At 42.1% G+C, this 24,544-nt stretch overlaps 1 protein-coding gene across 1 annotated transcript in view; it reads left to right on the top strand.

Annotated features, from left to right (window-relative positions):
* MDGA1 (MAM domain containing glycosylphosphatidylinositol anchor 1) overlaps positions 1–24,544 on the top strand; it is a 397,523-nt gene that overhangs the window by 252,268 nt on the left and 120,711 nt on the right. Inside the window, exon 10 of the mRNA XM_054993181.1 lies at positions 2,292–2,437. Within this exon, the coding sequence (XP_054849156.1) occupies positions 2,292–2,437 (146 nt within the window). The remainder of the gene's footprint in view (positions 1–2,291; positions 2,438–24,544) is intronic.

The following is a 24,544-nucleotide window of genomic DNA, read 5'->3' as shown; positions in this document are numbered from 1 at the left end:
TCAGTAGTTGCCTCCTTATCTTTTCCTTCTTAATGTTTATTTCCCCAGTTGATGTCAGAATCTTCTATGATGGGAGTCTTAATTGCTTTGGGATAAATTGTGTTATAGAGGAAGCTTTTATCCTGAGATGAGCTGCATGCCTCAAGAGAGGCAAGTGTTTTCATGGCAAGGTCATCACCCTTTCAATATGACCGTACTAACAAAGTGGTCTTTTCAGCATTACTGTTTCAAGTAGGAGAGAGATCAAGACAAGTTCAGTTGTAGGTCTGAACACATTGTCATTGTGAGAGGCTTAGTTTTCTGCGCTGTAGCTGCTGCTGTTTTAGGGTTGCTGGGCTTTCTGTAGGAACAAACAATAATGGCAGAAACCACAAAAGAAGGCAAAGTACCAGCAATGTTAAACTATTATTAGTAATAAACAATTGTATATACAAACAGTATATTCAGTCAATACAATAAAGAAATAGTCAAATAAACAGGGTGAGTATACACTCATGAGTCAAGTGAACAAGGTAAGTATACACTCTTTGTAATCAATTAAAAATACCGAAAAATTATAGACGTAGTATTGGACCGGAGTGCTATATGTCCTGTAAGCGCATGTGGACTGAAAAGAGCAATGCTTCAGCGAATTCAAAAAGGACAATGCCAAAATCAAATGAGGAGTCCTTCAGTCCAGGAATCCAAGGAAATGGTGCCCAGAAGACAAACAAAGTCACCCTGCCCGACATTCAGGGCTGGGAGGTTCCTGATGTTTTCAACGGTCTTCCTCAGGAGCGGATGAGCATCAAAATACTGATCAAAACATGTTGCATTAATACACAATCATAAACGCTACGTTGATACCCAAGTTAAAGTAAAATACAAAGCATGCACTCACCAATAAAGATACTTGTACTAGCACCAAGAAGTCAAAGGTCCATAATGGCAATCAAGCGCACCTGGGATACAAGTCCATAGTATTTAAATGTAGCTGCCTAATAAACCGTTTAAAGGGACATGCCTAATAATCAAGGAGAATCCCATATGAATGTATATCATAAGTAACAGAAAAGATCCATTTCATTGTTGAGACTAGACATGGGCATGAACCAAAAAAAAATACCAAACCAGAGGATCGTGGTTCAGTGCAGACCACAATCCCGAATTCCCGAACAGCAATGAACATCTCCCGTTCCCGAACCTGGATCGTGGATCGTGGAGGCCACAACGGAGGGGCGCCCCACTGTTCCCAGCGATACAGGAATGGTGGGTGATGCTGGCGGCATCTGTGTTTGTGTTTGGCCATCTGTGTTTGGCCGTCAAAGCTGCCTATCAGGGTTTGCAGGGATGAGATTAGAGTGCCCATGGCTACAGAACACCCCCTTCCCCTTCCCTCCCCTGGGTGTCTTCTCCCAGCTTGTAACTGCTTTGCTGCTCCGTGGTTGGAAGGAAGCCCTGCTGATCAAGGAAAGCTGGGCTTCCATTTGGGTTTCCAGGGCAACAGAAGGAGGGCAAACACAGCTCAGGCATTCCCCTGGCTCCATTGCCCAGGGAATAGATTGCTGGCGCCTGAGTGTCTGGATTCCCAAACCGAACCTGAACGCCACGATCCAGGCCTCTCCCAACCACTGGATCGTTGGCCGTGGACGATCACGATCCGCCAGGTCACAATTGCGCAATCGCCATTTTTGTGGTTTTTTTACGTTCATAATGCGGATCGTGCCCATCTCTAGTTGAGACCCCTAGGTTTTAAGGATGAAAGGGTGTGGATCCAATGGACCTCCTGTTGCAACAGTATCCTTTGTAATTTATTGACAGGAACCTCTTGGCCAGAAAATAAAACAGTAAATACAAAATCGTCCTCCCTATGCTGGCAGTTAGTAAAATGCTCGACTAAAGGAGCCTCAAGGGCACCTGTGCGTATATGGTACATGTGCTCCAAGATCCAAATTCTGAGCTGTCTGGTAGTACTCCCAACGTAAAAAAGATCACATTTGCAAATAATTAAATAAACCGCCCCCGCAGATTGGCAGGTTCGTACTGAAGGCACCTCCTCTATTGTGTGTTTATCTGTTTGGGGCTTTCTGTAGGGGCATACTTTATCTGCTCCAAAGGTTGAATGGTGGATAAAGGCAGCATATAGATCAAATGAATACAGTGCAAGCAAACAGCTAAACCATATGATAGCTATTTGTAACCTTTATGCACCAAAGTATTGGAAAAATTGCTGACAAGAATTCTTATGGCCCTTCCAATAATTTTCCTCCTTATTTCTTCCCTCCCTTCTCCCCCACCCCTTCATTTCTCAGCTAAAGCTTACAACCCAGAATTTTATTATGACACCCCTAACCCCACCAGGAAGCAATCCAAGAATTACTCCTATATCTTGCAGTGGACACAAAAAGAACCTGATGCTGTTGATCCCATCCTCAGTTACAGGCTGGATGTTCAGCAGGTAAGACCAAGCAATATCTCTAGCAATTTAAGCACCAAAACCTAGCTATTGCATAAGGAGTTTACAATAGTTAAAACTAGAATGTTGTGCATTCTGTTTAAATTGAAGTACAACCTCCCCTTGGAGATTGGGGGCAGATATTTGCAAAACAGACTGGAATGGTGGGCATAGCCCTTCTTTTCCCTTTTTACATAGTGGAGAAGCCAGTTGTGCAGTTTAGTCTGAAGTCTGCTGCTGTAAATGATGGACAGCTAAAAAATTTGCAGCCTCCCCTTGGAATTTTCGTGCTCAGCCTTCTGAAAGGGGCCATAACAGAACAAAATCTCATAGTCATTAATGGGGATTGTAGCTTTTATAGGCTAACAATTCAGATGAGTGGGATTTCAGCCTCCTCACTTTGAACAAATACGGTTGTAAAATGGAGGGCTCTCTAGGTTGGAGCTGCAGGGAAAAGTCATTGTTTGTATTGTGCAAAGACCTTCATAAAGTTGTCATCTTAATAATGGAATTCTAATGGAGCAAAGTGTGTGATATAAGGACTATTGAATATGAAATGGAACTATGAAGCATGGGAAGGGGGAGGAAAACAGTAGATTAGAGATGCAAATTGGTCATTGACAACGTACGTATTGAAAGCATGGCATTGTTAATAAGACTTAGAATCAAGAGCCCAAAAGATCTCGATTTTAATTCTTGCATTTCAGATAACACAAAAGTGCTTGGATTGTTAGCCAGTTATTAGCCATAAAGCCTCTGAGATTGATTTGGGTTAAATCTAAAAAAACTGGGCTGTGTGCAGTGGAATTTGTAAATTGTTTGTAAACCAGATTTTGCATTTGCAGCAAAAGCATTCTGGTCATCTCTTGTGGTTTGAAGCCAGAGGGGAAAGAGCAAGATTTCTCAGTGGTCAAAAGCTATTTCTGTCCTCTTTATATTATCCCAGCAGAATTAAAGCAATAGATGCCTCCCCCCATTACCTACCCATATTTTAATAAAGTAGTCCTTCAGTAGGGTTGCCAGGTCCCCTGGAGCCCAAACCAGGGATATGTCAGGTCTCTTTACTCCCCCAGCGGAAAGTTGGGAGCCTGGCACTTACCTTGCTGCTCAGGGGGGCTTCTTTTCCGTGCGCATGCTCTGCACACGCATGTGCCTGGCTTGCGTGATGCAGGGGTCAAAGGCCAGCCAGGAGCACTCCTGCATTCACCAAGGACTGGATCAGCCCTGTGGGGCACGGTTATTGCCAAAATGGGCCTGCTGTGGGTGCAGGAGCACGTGGCTCGGCTCGGGGCCCATGGCTTGGCTCAGCTCGGAGTGTGTGGTGCAGCTCGGCTTGGGGTGTGCAGCTCGGCTTGGCTCGTGCCACGCATCCCAAGCTGAGCCAAGCTGCACCGTGCGCCCTGAGCTGAGACACGGCACATGGCTCGGCTCGGGGTACACGGCACAGCGTGGTGCGGCTCGGAGCATGCGGTGTGGCTCAGCTCGGTGTGGGGAGTGGCTCAGGGGGATGCACTTCAGGGAAGCGTGTGCCCCCCGCGCCTCCCATGTAAGTGGGCACGGGGGGTGGAAGGGTTGCCAGGTCCCCTTATCTTCCCGTTTGGGGATGGGATACCTGACACTCACCTTGCTTGCAGTCCAGGGAGCAAAAGAGCACTCAACTGTAGCAGAAACACCATGTCAGGGCTGCTCAATGATGTCACTTCTGGGAAGTGACATAATCGCGCAGGGTATCATGCCACCACTGGGAGCACTCCTGTGCTCCACAGTGAGCCAATTTTGGCCTGTTTGGGGCCTGAATTGGCTCACTGTGTAGGAGCTCTACAGAGCCCTCCCCGTGTTCCACAGTGGGCCGAACTGGGCCTGTTTGGGGCCAAAATCAGCCCACTGCAGAGCATAGGAGCACTGCTGGAAGGCCCATTGGGGGCCCAAATTGGGCCACTGTGGCACATGGAAGTGTGCTGACGTGCATTCCCTTGCCTTATCCCCCACCAAACAGGTAAGCAGTGGGGGGGGGGTAGAGAGTGGGAATGGGGGGGTCCCCTGCCCCTAGCAGTGGACCTGTGGTAACCCTACTTTGTATATTGAGAAAAAGTGCAAGCTACAAAGTTAAAAGACAAAAAGAATATAAGATAAAGATTGCAAAGGAGGCAGACATAATTGAAATTTTGTAATCTGCCTTGAGTTTTAGTGAGAAAGGTGGACTATAAATAGATTTTTTTTTGCATAGAACATAGTAACATTCCATGATGTTACTTTGGCCTACTTTGGAATAATGAAACCTCTGAGACCAGCATATTACCTTTGGAGGGATAAATTATTGCTGTTTGCATACTTTTTTGCTTAGTGGTCTGTGTTTGATGCCTCTGAGCAATTTCAACGATTTTAGGGTTTAGAATGATTATGCTTTGTCTTGATTTAAAAATAAAAATGAAGGCCTGAGATTATTTATGCTTAGAAATGGCCTTTAGGATCTCTTGTTGGTTAGAAGAACCACTTACTCCATCTGGCTTGCACATCAAGCTGTTTGAATGTTTTCCATAGCTGGAGTGTGAAATGATGCTTGGCCCATGCCAACAGAAAGGCCAGAAGCTGCACAATTCCAGGATGAGATTAGAAAGTGATATGCTCTTTTAATTTTAGAATTAGAGATGAGACTGAATTCTGAAATCTGTCTGATTCAATTGGAATATTTCCATTTTATTTTATTTTATTTTATCTTCTTTTATTTATTTTATCTGAATAAGGGAGCTTTGATTCGCTAAAGCTTATGCCCTGAAAATCTTGTTGGTCTCTAAACTCCCACTGGGTTCAAATCCTGCTCTTTCATTTTATTTTTGTTTGTCTTTTCTGGAGAAGCAACCCTACGCCCGAGTCTTTATTTTTGCTTCAGATATGCTTTCCTCACATCGAATGTGCCCTGTTAAAATCTATACATTTTTCACTGTTGATTTTGTATCGACTGCATATAACTGGCTTCACTGAAAACAAAGAGTTGTCAATAAGGAAACCAGTAACTTTATGCTGGTTCTCTAGTACAGATTGTAGAATGCTCGATTAGATGGACCACTGGTCTGATCCAGCTGGGCTCTCCTTTATTTTTAAAAACAATGGCAAGGTCATATCAGTTCATCTCTAGTTAGAACATAGGGTTGCCAGCCTCCAAGTGATGACTGGAGATTGCCAGGAATTACAATGCATTTCTAGGCCGCAGAGATCAGTTTCCCTGGAGAAAATGGCTATTTCGGAGAGTGGTCTCTGGTATTTTAACATGTTGAGCCCTCTCCTCCCCAAACCCCACCCTCTCCTGGCTCCGTCCCCCAAATCTCCAAGAATTTCCCAACCTGGAGCTGGCAACTCCATTAGAACCACATTTCACTACTGGAGCAGAAGTTATCTGAGCGTCTCAGAGGAAGCAGCTATGAAATATCTCCAAAACCAGTTTGGGGTTGATATCTCTAAATGATGGGGAGACTGGAGAGGGCAAGAGTTTTGCAGACCCATCTCTGCACTGTTCCCTGGGGTTAAAAAACTGCTAAGTGCTGAACAAAGGAAACAATGGTAATGTATTCAATTGCATTTGGTCTTGGTTCTCCCCAAAGAAAGAAAGAACATGTTTTGAATGTTCACTTCAAATTAGGAATCTCATTCTTGTTGATTAAATGAATTATCCTGTACATTCACATTTGTTAATTGCACAAAGAAAATAGTAATGATATAATATCTTGTTATTTTTGGCTGTTGTTTATATATTTCACAGTATACTCATATGTCCATTTGAATTCAATCAGTCTTCCTATGCAATAAAGAAGTTAATTTGCAAGAAGTAGATTTATCTGAAATAGTTATGGAAAATTTTAGAATTTGTTAAAAATTTAATTCAGTTTGTTTGGTGGGACTATTAATGGTTCTGTGTTGGGACACCTGGGACCAGGTTTTTTGGTACATGCTCTGAACATAGGAAACTCTTACAAGGGAATACTGCCCTCTTCCCTAGTTTAGTGCTGACATACACACATAACTTAAAAGTGCTGGACTAGGATCCAGAAGATCTGGGCTTGAATCCTTACTCTGCCCTGGAACCTCCCTGTGTGACCTTGATCCAGCCTCTCAGGCTAGCCTATTTCACAGAATGGTTGTTAGAATAAAAGGAAAGGAGAACAATGCTGTAAGATACTTGGAGTCTGAAAGAGGGGATATACATCTCTAACTTATAAATCAATAGCCACAAAAGACAGTGAAACATTGTGGGGCCCACATATGAGTGAACATCACCCAAGAGAAATACGGTAGCTGGACCTGGATTACCAATGGCCAGTGGCTACAAGATTCAGCAGGTGCCTTGCACAGGTGTGGTGGCCCTACGAGTCCAAGTTAAGATGTGGGGTTAGTCTGCTCTCCAATTTGATTATTTGTGAGTGGTACAATTCTGTTTATAGGCTTCAAGAATATAACAGCCTTGCAGAGCCATCTCTGATGTTGTTTTGCCTTATTAGGGAGAATGCACACTTCACTACATGTGCAAGGACAAGGGGTTTAAGGCTGGTGCTTTTAATGGAGTTAGAGTGTGGTGTGACAGTTAATAGGTTAGGCTGATTCTTGGAAGCAAAAGATTATTTACTTTATACACAAAGAAGAGCAATTTCAAAAGATCTGAGCACCTCCATTCTCTGGGTCACGCAGATGTCATCCTTGGCGCCTCTCTTTGTGATGGCTCGCTCTCCCGGGAAGGGTCTATCTCTATATTAGCTTCTCATACAGTGCAGAGCACATCATCAGTACTTAACAAATAATAACAATTTTACCAGAACAGTACACAGGGGAGCCTCTTATAATGAAGGCGCTTCATCAGGAAGCACCTTCACTATATGCCTAGATGTGCTGGTGCAATTTCCATCTAACAGTGTGCTAACATAAAAGAAGATTGTATCATCAGGACAGCTTGGTCTATTATTTGGATATCGGAACTGGCAGATGAAGCCTGGGGTCTGGACTTGATTCTCCTGGTGAACAGGAGTATATGCAGCTTGGTGAGTTAAAAGAGATGTTATGGATAATATAAGGACAGTACCCGTTTTTCCTGTAGATGTGCCAGCCACTGAACTGTAACAAATCTGCACCTAATAACAGCAGAACCTTCAACCATACCTATTTATTTTTTTGCTCAATCACATTTTTTCTTGCTTATGTCCTTGGGTTTTACAGCAATTTTTTGGAAGTTCAAACATCTGTATTTGGGAGTTAGTGATAACCCCACATGGGGAAAAAATATTTCTTTACCTCCTATGAAAGGGACTGGTCATGTTCTTCTCTGTTTCCTGCCATGAGGAACTGCTATTGTAAAAAAATGATTTTTGTGTTTGTAGGAAATATACAATAATTAGTTGTCATGCGTGATCTGGACCATAGTTCCCATGCTAATACATCTCTCATAGGAAAATAGGCCATTCTGTATGTTCATTCTCTTTAGCATATAAGCATGTATTTTCCATGGCCTTAAAAAAAAAAAAGAAACCGTCAAAAAGGAGTATAGTGTTCTTCCTTGAAGCAAGGCTATTTTCCATCCAATATGTGGAAGCAGAAAATAGTGCTATTGGCACTTAATTGTGCAAAGGTTGCATTAAGAGTCAAATGCAAGAATCTTGGGTAGCAGATCAACTCAGAAATAAGTCTCATGTAATTCAGTGGCTCTTAATCCTAGGAAAGTGTCTTTAGGATTACAATTGTCTGGAAATTCCATAGTTTAACATGAAAGAAATTTCCAAATGAACATTGAAAATAAGGAATAGTCCAGAGGGCAGGGGGCTAGTTGCATGCTCTAGCCGTAGAACAGGAACTGCTCCAGGAAAACAAGCCTACAAGGTTGAGCTAGTTAAAAAAAAAAGCATGCCAGGATTGATCTGTAAACCATTACCAAAGCTGGAGAGGCTGCCACTTGACTTTGCCAGTTACTGTGAGACTGGCAGCAGCAGATGCCTGGCTTCCTGTTCTCTTTGCTGGATGATTACAGAGTAGTAGAAGAAATAAATAAGAAAATAAGAAAGTAATAATTCCATATGTGTAGCAGTTGTAATAGTACTATATTAATTTCTAGATCAGGATTAAGCAGACAGTAGACTGAAGCCGACTGGTAGCCCATTGACCAATTGCTGGTAGCCCACTTAACTTCAGCTAGTTTCTGTGAATTCTTGCAGTGAATGCTGGACGAGATGAACCTGGGACTGGTTCAGCAAGACTTTTTTATGTTCTTAAGCAACCTCACATACTCAAGACCACTTAAGAGAGTCTGAATATGATTTACAAATTATAAATCCATTGGGGGACCATGAAGTAAAGAGTAATACATGACCCCAAGGCTAATGTCAGCCTACCATTAGTGTAGACCTGTGGTCAAAACAAAATGATGCATTATGTGTCATTGAGCCATTTCTCCTGAGAGTAATAAAGCCTTCCCTCTGGTCTGTTTGCCTTTTTTACCTGTAGAGGCTTTATTTTGACAGTGCCTATACAGTATGGCCTTATCTCAGTTGGTTCTTGAACACATTCCTCCATGGTGCATGTCCACCCATTCATAGTTAGGTTGAAATTAGCACGAGGAACTGTGGAAGTAGCCTGCATCTCATAGCATTCAGTTCCTGTCACTCATGCTTCTGGATTAGCGCTCCACTTGCCAGGTGTCTTCTTGAAAAAGTCAATGCCTCATTAAAGTAGTACTAACTCAACATTGACAGGTTTGCAGAAATGTTGTGTCATCTAAATTATGGCCAGCTGTGATGTTCTTAAATTAAAATATCAGCTGTAATTAATGAGGTTTAGTGTACTGGTTGTTGGGAGACATAATCTGATGACTGTGTTGGAGTTTAGATAGATTTGATAGCCAGCCATCATCTGTTAGCTTTTTTTAATGTGTCGGCTTCTTTGCCATACACCATACTGGTGAGCATGCTCAGTCATATACCAACAGTGGCATGGACCAGAATGCCCTGCTTGCCCAGACAACTCTATAAAAGTTGCTCGCAGGCTCAGTGAGAGGAATGTAATAAATTTATCCATTTGAATTTTAAATGTCTTCTGGAGAGGAAGCTATGAAACTATAGCTTCTAATTTGCCTCTTAAAATCTGAAAAAGGCTGTACTTGCACCCTGGTAGTCAGCCTTTCAGATGCAAATCTGTAGTGTCACCCTGCTCCAGATCCATGGTTTTCAAACAGTGTGCCAGTACAACACAAAACATCTCAGCCCAAGCACCAGGCAGGCCATAACAAATGTCAGGAACTGTGATGGAGTCACACTTGTTCCTAACAGGCTTCATGTGTCAGATCCCTCTCTGCTCATATCTGGGTAGTGATATCACTGAGGGAAGGTTGTCCAAACTTATAATTGTTGACCAGTTGAATCAAGCTCTAGTGTCGAACTCTGTTTGACAGTACAAGAGAGAGGTGCAAATAGGAAATACTCTAATTCTGTTTAATTAAGTGTTGCTGCTGGTGAATCCTTTCTGATCTGGACATGGCCCAGATTTGTTTTTTAGCCATTAGGAAATGCAGACTCCTTTTAGCTGAAAATGTGGTATAATTGCTTTTGCAATTTTTTCTTAATTCTCTTTTATCTTCATTGTTTTTATTTCACCAATTCTCTCATCACTAATGCTCTGATCTTATTGTTATGCCCTGATGTAATAACTTATTGTTTATCGCAGATTTGTTGTGTTTTACTGGCTTTTGCTGTAATAATAAATGACTGACTGACTGATCCTCACTGAGAACAAAAACAGGGTATCGATATATAAATAAATAAAGATCTGGTACTTAAGAGCTGCCAAGATATGCAAATACAGTATATTTTTATATCTGTATCCTATATTTTTACATCTATGACCTGAATTTAATGTATATGTTTTGATGACTTTGATTTTTAAAGGTAACCTGGGCCTTTAAATCCCCTTTTCTAATAAGGTAGCACAAACACTCTTTTTGATTTCAGCTTTTGGTTAGCTTGTTAGTGCCTCTCTTTTGGTAGAATACAGGAATGCTTGCAAATACAACTAGGAAAAACATTGCATCTTGAACAATTTTGCTGAATAATCATTAGACTGAAAAAAAAATTGCATGAGAACATTTGTTGACACACTTTGATGTAGTGGTTAAGAGTGGCAGGACTCTAATCTGGAGAACCGGGTTTGATTCCCCAGCTCGGTGACCTTGGGTCAGTCACAGCTCTTCCAGAGTTCTCTCAGCCCCATCCACCTCACATGGTGATTGTTGTGGGAATAATAATAACATATTTTGTAAACTGCTCTGAGTGGGCATTAAGTGGTCCTGAATAGACATGGGCACGAACAGCATTACGAACGGAAAAAACCAACAAACAGGCTGCTTGGCTGCTCGCAAACGGGCCGTTCGTGAGGCACCACTCCAGCTGAACAGCTGGTCATTGCAAACCTTGTTCATTGCGCTTGGCTGCCATTCGGGAAGCCAGACACTCAGGCGCCTTCAATCAATTGCCTCGGCAACGGAGGGAGGGAGTGCCTGAACTCTGTCTGCACTCCCTCTGTCACACCGGACACCCCAATCAAAGCCCAACTTAGCTTGATGGGCAGGACTTCCTTCCAAGCATGGAGCTGCAAAATCAGTTACAATCGGTAATGTGGGAGCAGACACCAGGGGGGAGGGAGGGAGGAGGGGGTGTTCTATGGCCATGGGAACTCCAATCTCATCCCTGCAAACCCTGTTAGGCAGTTCTGACTGCCAACCACAGACCTCCTGCATTTCTCCATGAGACCTCTGCTTATAAAAGGGCACTGCACTCCCAGTTCTGGCTTTCACTTTCAGCAAGCACTGGAGTGGGACAGAGCTGTTGATAGCCTTTTGAGAGAGGGAGAGGGAGAGTGCATTGGAGCTGGACTTTTTTCTGTGTGTGGTGGGTGGGATAGGGAGCTATCCCCTCTGGTTCCAGGGCTGCTGCCAGGCCCTGGGGCCAAGCTCAGTGGGCACCTTGGCTGAGAGCTCACATTATTATTAGTGCCTGATCTGGTCAGGTATCTGGGAGTGCTGGGCTAGGTCTCTACCCCTCCCTCTGGTTCCAGGGCTGCTGCCAGGCCCTGGAGCCAAGCTCAGTGGGCACCTTGGCTGAAGGCTCACATTATTATCAGTACCTAATCTGGTCAGGCTTGTGGGTGTGCTGGGCTAGGGGTCTAGCCCCAGCCTCTGGTTCCAGGGCTGCTGCCAGGCTCCAAGGCCAAGCTCAGTGGGCACCCTGGCTGAGGGCTCACATTATTATTAGTGCCTGATCTGGTCAGGTATCTGGGAGTGCTGGGCTAGGGCTCTAGCCCCTCCATCTGGTTCCAGGGCTACTGCCAGGCCCTGGAGCCAAGCTCAGTGGGCACCTTGGCTGAGGGCTCACAGTGTTCTCTCCTTTTCTGTGCACACACACCTGGAACTTATGCAAAACAGGATAAGTCTCAGTCTAAATTTAAATCTGTGGGTGATCTCAAACCCAATTCAAAAATCCACCGTGACTCCTGTTGGAGAAGAAACCTTTGAGAAATACGTCCTTCCCTGTCTCTAACAACTTCTAGTACAACAAAATGGAGGTCTCGTTCATTCCTATTACACTGAACAAAGTGAGATGTTAAAGGCGCCTCTAACACCTTCCTTTTAATTTTCGACTGATGCTCCTGAATTCTTACTCTAACAGCCCAGGCAGTACTGCCTATATAGATCTTTTTGCATGGGCATTCAATTAAATACACAAGTCCACGTGTATTGCACGTGGAGAATGCTTTCAACTGGATTACCTGGCTAGGCCGTTGTATAATTACACTGTTCCCTGTCATCGAGAAGGCACACATGCTGCAATGCCCACCGCTATAGTGTCCAACCAGGGCATCATCTGCTCTCCCACTCCTTTGCATGTCAACATGAACTAGAATGTCCCTAAGGCTATGTCCCTAAGGCTAAGAGAACACATAGTTACCTTATATTTCTCTAGTGGGCATCCTTGTTATTGTTAATATTTGTTACCACCTGCCTTGGGTCCTGACTAGAAGTGGGCACAAACCAAAATACAAACCAAAGTTCATCATGACCCAAAAATTCATGGGAGCTCATTTCTCACAAACTGTGACGAATTTTAGCCCAGTTCATTTGGTTCGTATTTCGATCCATCACTGCAGACAGCCTGGCACCAATCAATCAGTTTCCTAGGCGGGGTGGGTGGGTGGCTCTCTGTAGACCTTCTTCTGACCTGAAAGCGACATTTTCATGAACCGAACAAACCAGTTCGCGAACTGGGGTAAGTTCATGAAAGTTCGTGGTTCGTGAAACACGACAAACCATGAACTGCATGGTTTGGAATTGTCCCAGTTTGTGCCCATCTCTAGTCCTGACCATGTTGGGAAATATATACAGAGCCTACATAAATAAATATACTGATAAAAAGTTTAAAATAAAGCCGCTTGTCATATATGGCACCACGTATTCTGAACAGTTGCCTACTGTGGAGGACACTCAGATTGTGCAGGATAAGAGGCATAGTGTGATTTTTTGTAACTTGTATTTGTGGCTTACCAGCCCCCTCTTTTCCTTTCTGTGCAGCAGTTTATGAGGTATTGGATAGACTCTAGATTTTGCATAGGGAAAACTTTCCTTGGAGATGACTTAGATTGCATGTAGAAGTTCTCATCCATTAATCCAGACCGATTCATCTAAAGTAATTCCATTTAGTGGTTCTATCTTCAAAATCACTAAAGCTGTTTAGAATCACCCCATAAGCCCAAGTTCCATCCCATAAGCACTTCTCAAAAATATAGCCTCTTTACTATTCTTAAACCAGCCTAGTTAGCTGTAGAAGGGCAGTTAACAAACGGACCTGAATTAAGCAATCTTCTGTGTGAGACTTTGCAGGGGCAGATTAACCTCTTCATTTATCAAAAAAGCTCCCAGTGGGCTACTCATCTGAGACCCAGCCATCAGCAATGACAATAATAGACCTATGTTCACGGGCTAACCTGTGCCCATCATCAGCGTCAGCATCATTATCACCACCACCAGCAGCAGCAGCAGCTAAACACAAACTGAGCAACCTGTGTAAGGCTACCAGCATTGCTGGGCCTGCTTGTTGCTGGGGTTTTTTTCTCTCACTGTCCCAATCTGCCTGATCCTTGGATGTACTGTGTTCTCTGCTCCAATTTTATTGGTTTGCTGTTTGTAGCTGGTGAATTACAATGCAATCTTAAACAGAGCTGTAGTGTTCTAAGCCCATTGACTTTAAAGGACTTAGAAGGTATAATTCTGCTTAGGACTGCACTGTTGACCATTTATATTTTAGTTAGTAAACCTCCCTCAGTTAACCTAGAATGTAGGTTTTGTGTTTTTGGTTAAAAAGTAATACTACTACTGTTGTGTGTCATCCTTGATAGCTAGAGACATTAAAATATACCATTCAGGTTTGTATGAGTAACTTGAGAGGCCTTAAGCATTATGTCTAACCTAAGTGATAGTGAGTGTACCCTCTTCCTCTACACACTGGATTCAGTATTGATTCAGGGGAAAGAACACTCATCATTGAAGAACTGCCAAAAAACCCTACAGCATCCTAGTTTGTTTTTTCATTTAGACATCTCAGCCAAATGCTGATGAGGTTAGCATAACTAGTAGTCACTGGGTAGCTTGGCTTTCTGCCAGCTGATAGATCCAGGTATATTTGTGGATGTTCCCATAGCATGGAAAGACAGTTGGCAGGTTCTTCAAGCAGTTTGTGATTTTTAATAGCCAACTCAAACCAAACTTTGCTCAAAAACATTTTTAAAAAAATTTTTAAGGTGCTTCTCCCCCATCCCTCTAATTAAGTTGTGCCTTCCTGGAAATCTAATCAGCAGTAAAATGGAAAGCTCTTTGATATTTTCATGCAGGATGCAACCAGAAGGAAGGATCTCAGCTGAGCTGGTGGTTACAGTTATAGGGGACAGGGTAGAGTCACTGTACAGTTAATGAGCTGGAACCCATCTGTGACCCAAGGCTGTGTGGCAGTAAAAGGCAGCAGAAGGTATTGATGCAAAAGGAATGCTTAATTTTTTTCCAGCCCTTGAGGAAGCCTGAAGCAGCCATTTGCTTCATGGGTTCTCCTGCATAGATCCAAAGCTGTGCCAGTGCCAGGTATATGCATTCCTGCTATGCCTCCCAAGTTGGAACCAACTCCATTTTTACCTAATAAGTTATCCCTCAGATCCACACCAGCCTGGAGCACAAACTGAGCGTCTCCTCTTTATTAAAACAAGAAAAGTCTCTGTTTCCAGGCCCACTTGCTGAACCAGATTGTCACTTTAGATTAATTCCTACCAGACGACCTGGTGTGTCTTTAATGAGAGAAATGGGAGAGTGACTGGGGGAGTTGCAGGGAAGTGAGCGATTTGCTTTGTTTTGCCATTTCATCTCCTTCCTATTTGATAAACATCCCCTGCTGTCTACAAAACAGGGATGGGTTCTGGTGCCGGCTGCTGCTCGCCTCATCAACCAGTCAGACTAGCATTAATGAGGCCTGAGGCAGTGGGGAGCCTGGCAGGCCACGTTGGGAGATGCCAGTAATGGAGCTGTTGGGACTTGTATGGGAAAAGGAGGGTGTTAGCAGGGATTTACTGGCGATAATTACAGCTGAGGCGGAACTCTTTTGATGGCCACTGAAACACACCAAGGAGATTTATTCTGTTATGTTGGTCAGAGTTTAATAGGTACAGCAGGAAGGTATGTTTAGCCAATATAGAAAGCAAAATGACATTAATAGGTGCAGTACCTGTTCTCTAATTGTGCATACAAATGTTGCTGTCTACCTGAATTTGTACTTTGTACTCACATTTACCTGCCAGCTATAGATATAGATATATCACTGGTACACTTCTATCTGTCCATTCTGATAGCTGGATCTCATAGTTTTAATATTGAACAGGATCTTCAGCAGGTGCCACCTTGCACATGGGCAAAATCAACAGGTGCCCATATATGTGCATTCTCTGTGGTGGCCCCCACCCTAAGGAATGGCCTGCCTGAGGAGGTCAGGAGAGCCCCCACTCTCCTGGCTTTCTGCGAACCATGCAAAACTGAATTATTCAAGAGCGGCTTTTTACTCAGATAGGAGGGCTGTTCTGCAGGGAGCTGGTCTCAAAAAGATACTTAAGGACCATAAACTTCACCACTATGTATTTATTACCTGTTGCCTTATGTCCTATTTGTAACTTCAAGTATGTGTTACTGTGTACTATCTGTTGCTTTAAATATGATCATATTGGGTAGTTCTGTTATTTTATGTCAGTCTTAGAATTACTTACACTCTGTTTCAGCGTTTCTTCAACTCTGTATTGGATTTTTGCTGATCTTATATCTTTGTAAATTTGCATTTATATACCCCATGGCATTTTTATTGAAATGTCCTTGATGTTAATTGTACTAATCTCACACTATGTAATCTGCCTTGTGTCTCAGTGAGAAAGGCAGACCATAAATGGCATAAATAAATAAAATATTTCAAAATTACCCCTAAAAATTAATAGTTTGAAAATGAAGTGTCTTCTGAATTGGACAGTAAACATATATAAATGTACACCATTCCAGTGAGAAAATATGGCTCAAAATTGGAAAGAAACATATTTTCGAGTTAAAATCTAACATAGATTTACCACTATAACTCATGAGTCATGACAGACACTTTTCATATTGGCTTATACGCCACCAGGCTTTGACCTATGGTTACCTTGATATTAGGGCTAGACAGAACACACTCTTTTTAATTAATTAAATTTAAAATAATTTAAATTTTAAATTAGCCTATTTGGCACAGCTGAACCGGGGCCTTTTCCTCACAGTCTAAAAATAGCATGATACTCATGGAATGCTGCCGGCTTCCTTGTGCGATTTCTGACATCACCTGTTTACAAAATACCACAAAAATGCCATCTTCACTACCTGCCTCCATTTTGGAAATGGGTGACGTCAGAAGTTGCATGAGAAAGCTGGCAGCGTTCCATGAGTATTGTACTATTTTTAGATCATGGGAAATGGCCCAGGTCTCATAGAAGCATTTGCCACGTGCCATACCCTGACATGGAGTTTCTGCTACAGTTGGATGCCCCTTTGCTCTCTGGGTAGCTAGCTACTACTCCACAATGTCATTTTTCTCTATTAGGCTCATTTCATAGCATATGTAAAATGGAGTTGTTTCAGAGGAGATTTTTGTGTTGTAGTTTTAATGTCTGTGAAATTTTCTAGATTGTTTTTATTGTGTTGTTTTATAATATGCTTTGAGTGTCTGTTAGAAAGACGGATGAAGCAAATAAATTTGGTCTCATTGCCATTTAAACTAATAGGTTATAGCAAGAGGGCTAAGGCGAAAGGAGAAATACTTTTCTCACATGTTTTCAGAAGCTTCAGTGATTTGTATGGGAGTTAATATGTTCACTCATTCTGAGTGAGGGCAACATTTCCAAAATTTACTTCATTTGCCATTAATTGTGTCAGAACAAAGCCAGATCTGACTGGCTATTTATTATTGTAGCATCATCCATTTACTGTGAGATCCCTGATTATCTGGGATCAACCTTATGACTAATATCAAGAAGCAGTGCCTTCTTTCTCAGTCAACTTAATTTACCTCAGTGATGTCAGCCAAATTTGGCTGTGCAACATTGTGACATCATCCTGTTTGCAATTTAATTCCCATTGGGATAGTGATTAACAAAGGATGATGGTTCAGTAAATTGAACAAAAATGGCACCAAAGCAGTAGCAAAGTGCATAAACAATAGGAGCAGACAGGTTCACAAAGAAGGTTAATGTTTTCATAATTAAGGACTCTGGAGAAAATGTTATATCTGAAATCTAGCTAGTCATTTTTATTTGTTTTAAAACAACTGATCCTCACAAAATCCTCCTCACCCACTGCTATTAACGTGGAAATTAAAGCAAGCACATTTTCACCACAGTCCTATATGACAAGTGTTCGTGACATCATCATGTTACATATAATGTTGTAATATCATTGACAAAATTATCAGGGTTACCACATCTAATTAGATTACACAGCAGCAACAGCACGCAAAGCACAGGATAGTGAGTATGAGAAGGAAGCACCTCCAAAGGAATAAAAGGATTAAGTATTGAAACAACATTCAATATATTCTCCATGAATGTTAGAAACAACAGGGGATGCTACTCTGCAGTCACGCAAGTATCACCAAACTAGGTAAGTAGTTTTAAGGGCCTAATTAATATGAAACAAGTGTACCTATTTTGTCAAATGTTAGAGCATATGGTCATGGTTGCATGTAGCAGCATGTAGGCTGTTTTCAGCGTGCATCCTAATCCTCTAACCTCCTGTCCATCAAGGCCTGTTCCAGATGCCTCCCATTAATATTTAGCACAGAAAATCAAAAGCTCCAACAAGAACATGAAGGCTGGTGCCATAGATGGGATTTGTCATATTTCCATTCTAGTTATTGCTGACTGAAACAATAGCAGCTGGTGGAAGAGGTAACGTTGCACTTATAAAAGTACAGGTCCAGTTTGCACATTACAATAGACTTGATGTGATGTGCTTTGCCTCTTCCTGGGGGGATACATTCACACAGAGGGTGTAAATGAGCCCTCCTGAGTGCATCCTCTGGATACAATTTCCCACAATCACGGTGACACACTTTTCAGTCATCGTCATTGTAAGAATTGCTACTGGGAAATAATGGCTGGATTCATTGAGGATTCTGTTCACAGAATCACAGGCCAACCATTTCCATGTAGTTATGTCCCAGGGAAGAATTGTGATGCACCCCATGGAGTCTGGCTCTATGTGCTTCTAAAATCAGTGAGAGTGGGCCCACAAAGAGGGAGATGAGAACCTGCAAGATATGAGAGAGTCACAGGGCAACCAGCTGAGCATGTCAATGCCTTCACCACTGATGTATTGCTTTGAGTGAAGGCATCTGCCTTTTGTTCATCTATTTCAGTAAAAACATTTAGGCAGCTCAAGGAACACAGTCATCATGGTGCAACCCAGTGTTCTGACTTAGAAGACCAAGTCTCATAAATAGACAGCATGCTGATTTGTTAATGAGAGATTATTTGGGTGTGCTGGAATGTGTCAGATGTGGTGATGATAAACCAGCACTTTTGACTCAACCAAAGAAAGAAGGTGGGGGGGGGACCTCCTGAGGGGAGGTATGTGTCTCTCTCTTAAGTCGGAGCGTTTGGCCCTGTAGGCAAGGAAATGAATCAAGCCCCCACCATTTCTCCAAGCGCAGCCACTGCTTCAGGCAAAAGTGCTATGGAAATTATTGTAGCTGAGGCTATGGTTGTTTTTTCCTTGCCTGAGGGCAATGAAAAACTGAACTGCTTCATGGGAAAGACTCAGGTGATTGAATTTGCTTTGCAAACAAATAGGTTAACATTTTGTCAGCTCAAGGGGATTACATGCTGTCTGTGTGACTCCATGATCACCAAGGAAACAGCACCACATGGGACTGTTATGACAGACCTGTGTCCATAACAGAGTTATTTTGAGGCTCATTGCTTGTGCTTATATTGAGCGAGATGTTACTGGCAACTGGCCGGGATTTTCAGAGGATTGAAAGCTGGAGGTCACTGTTAAGTTTCTGTAGTTGGCATATATAGAACAGGGCAACTGGAATTTCTTTGAATTATTAATTTATCAAAGCCTATTTGTTTTGATAAAGATGGTTCCTTGATAAGAAAGGCAAGTTTTAATGAAAACAAGTCACTGATCAGCCTTTTTCTTTTAGCTCATTTTAACCAGTCCCTGGGTTATTAGTAGTCAACAAATTTGCAGGAGTACAAAGAAAAATTAACTGTTTTTCCTTGTAGGAATTACTTAGTCTTTCATTTTAATGGAGAGACATATGAGAGAGTGATGGTTCTTAACATTTCCAAAACCACTTAAAGCTACAGTCAGATATAATGATGGGGTCATTTTTGTAAAAACACTGACACTCACATTATAAATATAATATTTTTCTTCTCCCTTCCTGTGAGCTCTGATCAAACTGATGCTGGGCTTTCAGTGTATTTCAGGTTGAGTTAGGAAACATTCTGTATCTCCTCTCAGGACAATGAAGGTTGATATGTCTGTGACTGTTACTTACTTGGAGTCAAGAAGCATATGTCTCTCTTCCCAGTCCCTGGGTTATTTTGTTACTGCTTTGAGATAGGGATAGAGATAGAGATAGATCAAGATGGGTAGCCGTGTAAGTCTCTGTGTAGCAGTGAAAAAGAGTAAGAGTCCAGTAGCACGTATAAGGCTAACAAAATTTGTGGTAGGGTATGAGCTTTTGTGAGTTGCAGTTCACTTCTTTAGATAGATAGAGATAGAAAGGGCTGCAATTACTTACAGTGCTATCCTAATCAGAGTTACAGTCTTGTAAGCCCATTTAGTGAAATAGATGGGTATAACTACATGGGATTGCACTGTCAGACAACAAATGGGTTAGCTTAATTGATTAAAAACTTTGCATACAAGAAAAAGGCACACCTAATTAATCAGGCAACACAGTGTTTTTTAATGCTCATTAGTTTTAATGCAGGTACTTACAAAAACTGAGACTGGCAAACATGTTCTGAGAAGAGGCATCTACCTTTCTCTCTTTTAAGATGATGCCTGCGGCAACACTCACATGCATCATGTGAAAGCAAGAAAAGTAATTTTTCTTTTCTCTTTTGATGCAAATTTAATGAATCATTCAATTAAAATATATATGATTAATCTAATAAGATCTCTTTAAACAGATGTCTTTTTTTAAAAAAAAATCTTTAAAAAAAAAGTACAAGGCTGCCCATTCCTTTTCCCTACCAATATGCTGACATTTAAAGATCAGTATCCATTAAAATCTGGAAAGAACTACAGCTAATGTTGATAAGGTTTTTTTTAAGTTTTAAGTGTTTTTGTATGTATTTATCTGCTTTTATGTGTTTTTATTTAAATTAAAATGTTGTGCTCCGCCCTGACCCCGCTCAGCGGGGAGGGCAGACTAAAAATCTAATATAATAAATAAATATGTATTTTTCTATTTATTATTTTGGGGGGGGGAATTAGTCCATCTTTCTCCATACCAAGACTGAGAGCTAAACTACAAAAGGTGAATTAAATGAGGATGCTCACATGAAGGGAGTTGCAATGTTAGCTGGGAAGCCAAGTTCTAAAAAACAGATCGGAAGGCTTTGTTAATTTCCCCTCTCTACAGAGCCAGCAAAGATAGCTCCTCAGAGAGTTTGTTTATTTTCTTTTCACCTCCCAAAGGCTCTGTCAGTTTCACCTCTCCTTGTAGGAGGCAAAGAGGAAATAAACACTCTGAGGAGAAATCTTTGCAGTTCTGTAGAGAGGGGAAATTGACAAAGCCTTCCAATCTGTCTTTTAAAACTCGGCTTCCCGGCTAACATTGTGACTCCCTTCACATGAGCATCCTCGTGTGATTTGTCTCTTGTAGTTTAGTTCTTATTGTTTGAATGTTCCCACCCTACCTGTATCCTGAAGTGATAGAATCCAAGAAAATTTGCCCCTAGATTCTTCTTGCTTTCAGATTCAGACATGGAGACAAACAAACAGGTGGGTAAGTGAAAAAGAAGGGTAACCCCTCAGCTTAGGTAGAACTACACATTACATTTAGTTCTGTAATTATTTTTTCCATATTTTCCACTGTTAAATGCCTACTTAAGCTTTATTCCTGTAAGTTCAGGAAATAAATTCACATTGATTTATTTTGTTTTTCTTATTGGAAAAATGTTCAGACATATCGGTCACAAATCACAGATGCATACTCACATGCAGGGGATTCCCAGAGACTCAATAGAGCTCTTCTTTACTTGAATAGATCTTACATTTCCCCTATTCATTGTGCCCCATAAACAGCTGAAGTTGTTCATTATTTACTATGATCCATGAACTTCCACTCTGGATCTTGTTAGCTGTTTAAATGTTTTAATCAGTTACTTCATTCAACTTGCAGAATTCATTCTACTATGGTTTGCTGGTTAGCATTCAACCACCACCACTTTATAGCTAAGTGCTTACCAAGATATGCATCATTCAGATGTTACTTTTGTAAGTATCTAACTGTAAAGTTTGTGTTAATAAGTAATATCTACCTAATATTTGACAGCAAACTAAAACACAGAAGCTCATGTGTAATTTAAACAAGCAATTGGGGCAGCTTTTTAAAAACGTCTCCAATTCAAACCATTAATCTGGCTAGAATACTAAAGCTAACAATTCTGTTTGTTCTAGGTTTTTTTATAATCACAGAGAGAGGAAGAAAAAGTCATGGATTTGCTTACCAAAATGGCTGCCTTGAATTGAGTTTCCTCACCTTTTAATAATAACTCAATTTACATCATGTTTTGGTTATTGTTATGCTGACCATTTCCCCACATCATTGACTGCCACTGACAGACCTGGAGAAATATGCATTGTACATAAAGCAGATTGCACATAACAAAGGGGAAAGGGGGAATCCAACACAGGTTTGCCATTTTTGCTGGCAGCACCACGTTTTGTTGCCTGTAGTTCCATTCAAGAGTAGAACTTTGGCTGTTTGCTTCCGGCATGTAAGCTGCTGTAGCCGTTATTGCTTTGGGATTTTGGTTGCTTTGACTTATACCAATTTTTATGCAGTGTAGTACCAACTAGAATAAATTTCATGAAAGCAGAGTTTCCAGGTCCCCTTACCCTCCTGGCAGGAGGAGGGACCTGGCATTCACCTTTTAGCCCTCCTCAGGTGTGAGTGCTCCCAGCACAGTGCGATGACATCACTTCCAGGAGTGATGTTATCACAGAAACTGTGGGAATGCTCCCGCACTTCACACTGGGCAACTTGGACCCCAAACAGGGCAAATTTTGGCCCATTTGGAGCCAAATTGGCCTGGTGTAAAGCAAGGGAGTGCTCCCATGGCCTATGTGATGTCACTTCGGAGAGTGATATTGTCACGCCACATTGGGAGAACACCCGGGAGGCCTGTTCCCCCACCATTTCTCCCTGCTGGCAGTTGAGTGGTGGCGGAGAGCGGAGAGTGGAGGCAGGGGACTCCCACCCCCACAGCGAGACCTGTCGGCCCTACACAAAGGCATGCTTCTTTTGGTGCGCTCAACTAGAGATGGGCACGAACCGCATTACGAACTTCAAAAACCCACAAAATTGGCAATCATGCGATCACGATCTGGTGGTTCATGATTGTCCACAGCCAATGAACCTGTGCACTCCAATCTCATCCCTGCAAACCCTGATAGGCAGCTCTGATGGCCAAACACCTGCGTTGCTCAACACCTGTGTTGCTCAATGGGACCTGTGCTTATAAATAGCTGTGGGCTCCCTGGTTGGGTTTCACTTTCAGCGAGCAGTGGAGTGGGACAGAGCTCTTGTTTGCCACTTGCTAGCCTTTGAGGAGAGAGACTGAGAGTATAATTGAGCTTGGATTTTTGTGGGAGTTTCCTGGGGGCCTTGGATTGGAGAGGGTATAACTCCAAGATCCCTTTTGCAATCTTGTCCAAACTTGGGTGATGGCTGTAGGAGAGCTTGCAAAACACTCCCTGGGAATATGGGCTCTCTAAGTGCCACGGGGGCCATTCCGCGCCCTGCAAACCGTGAACCGTGAACCTGTTCGGCAACGGAAAATGTTCGTTGCAGTTCGCGACCTCAGGATCGTCGTTGGCACCAAACCACGAACCACTGGTTCATTAAATTTTTTTGGTTCGTGCCCATGTCTACTCTCAACTTTTGTGAAAATCTACTCTGGATACTACATTGTACCAAAGTTGGTAGAAGTCAAAGCAACCAAAATTCCAAAGCAATAGCTGAGCTATAGCAGCTTTTCTCTAAGTTTTGGGCTAATTCCTAAAGAATTGGTCCTGCTGAGACCCCATCGCTTCTAGTTTAAACCAGAAGTGATATTATCATGGGCTTGTCGAGTGCATGCACACAACGAAAGAAAAGAGCACCCCCTCCAGGAACCCACCTAGCCCGAGTTTCAATGGTTGGGGAACCCTGCAACCCTAAACTTAGGTGGAATTTTCAGAACATGCCCTGTCCTGGCCTTTGTTTTAATCATGACAAATGTTCCATGTTCTCTGTCTTGTTCACAGCATTTTAAAAGTCTCTTGCCATAGGCTATCTGCAATTTACAAAGCCAGGAGTAAGAAAAAAAAATATTAGCCAGGAATTTAAGACAGAATATGACTGATTTGTGCATATTCCTTATCCCTATTCTCTTTGGTGATTCAGCAAGTACACTCTCTTTTTGAGTGTTTCTGAGAGTCTCTGTAGAAAGGTTATGACTCTGCCTGGGAAGACTTACTTTAGTTTTGCTTCATTCAATCACCATCTGCCTCTGTATCCCTTTCATGTATCTCTTCTCTCCTTTCCATTCTTTGTTGTTGTCTTTCATTCCCACACCTCTCTTCTTCTCGTGTTCATTCATAGGAGTTACATGCTGGGTTAGAGAAGCAAAGAGAAAAAGGACCAAAGCAGTGAAAATGCATGTTAAGGTTTGAAATCTGTCTCACAGAAAAAGTATCAAAGAGCCAAGCACACAATTCCTGCTGTAGAAGATACTCTCTTTTTTTTCCAGAGGGTTTATTTTGTGACAGAGCAAGACAACCAAGTGCCTCGGGGAGAAATATATTTGGTGACTGATTTGTTTCAAGAATGCACTGTCTTGTCGGAAGGTAACGAATATCCCCTCTAGAGCTAGGCGGTGAATGGCAGTAAGCCAAGTAACCAGAATCCTAAACTATCAAGCCCAGCCAGAAGCAAACAGGTTATTGCTGGGGATTTATTTTTAAAAATAATCTCTGAGAGTTTTTGTCTGGTGGTGGTGATTGTTTAATTTGAATATGTGACCCATCGAGTCTGGTAGCATGTAATAAATTGGTTTGCTCAAAAACAACAGCCAGTTGTTTTACAAGATACAAAACTAAAATGTTAAAATCCTGATCTATACTGTTTTATTCTTGCCTCCATTTCTACTTGCTCAGCTATCTGTCACCTGGGCACCCTTGAACTCCATTCAAGTTAGGCCTACCCTCTCATGGGAGAGGTCATAGCAACTCCCCCATCAATCTCTTGTAGGATT

Source organism: Eublepharis macularius, chromosome 1 (assembly GCF_028583425.1).
Source record: "Eublepharis macularius isolate TG4126 chromosome 1, MPM_Emac_v1.0, whole genome shotgun sequence".
NCBI classification, from domain to species: Eukaryota; Metazoa; Chordata; class Lepidosauria; order Squamata; family Eublepharidae; genus Eublepharis; species Eublepharis macularius.
This window is presented reverse-complemented; position numbering and strand designations above follow the sequence as displayed.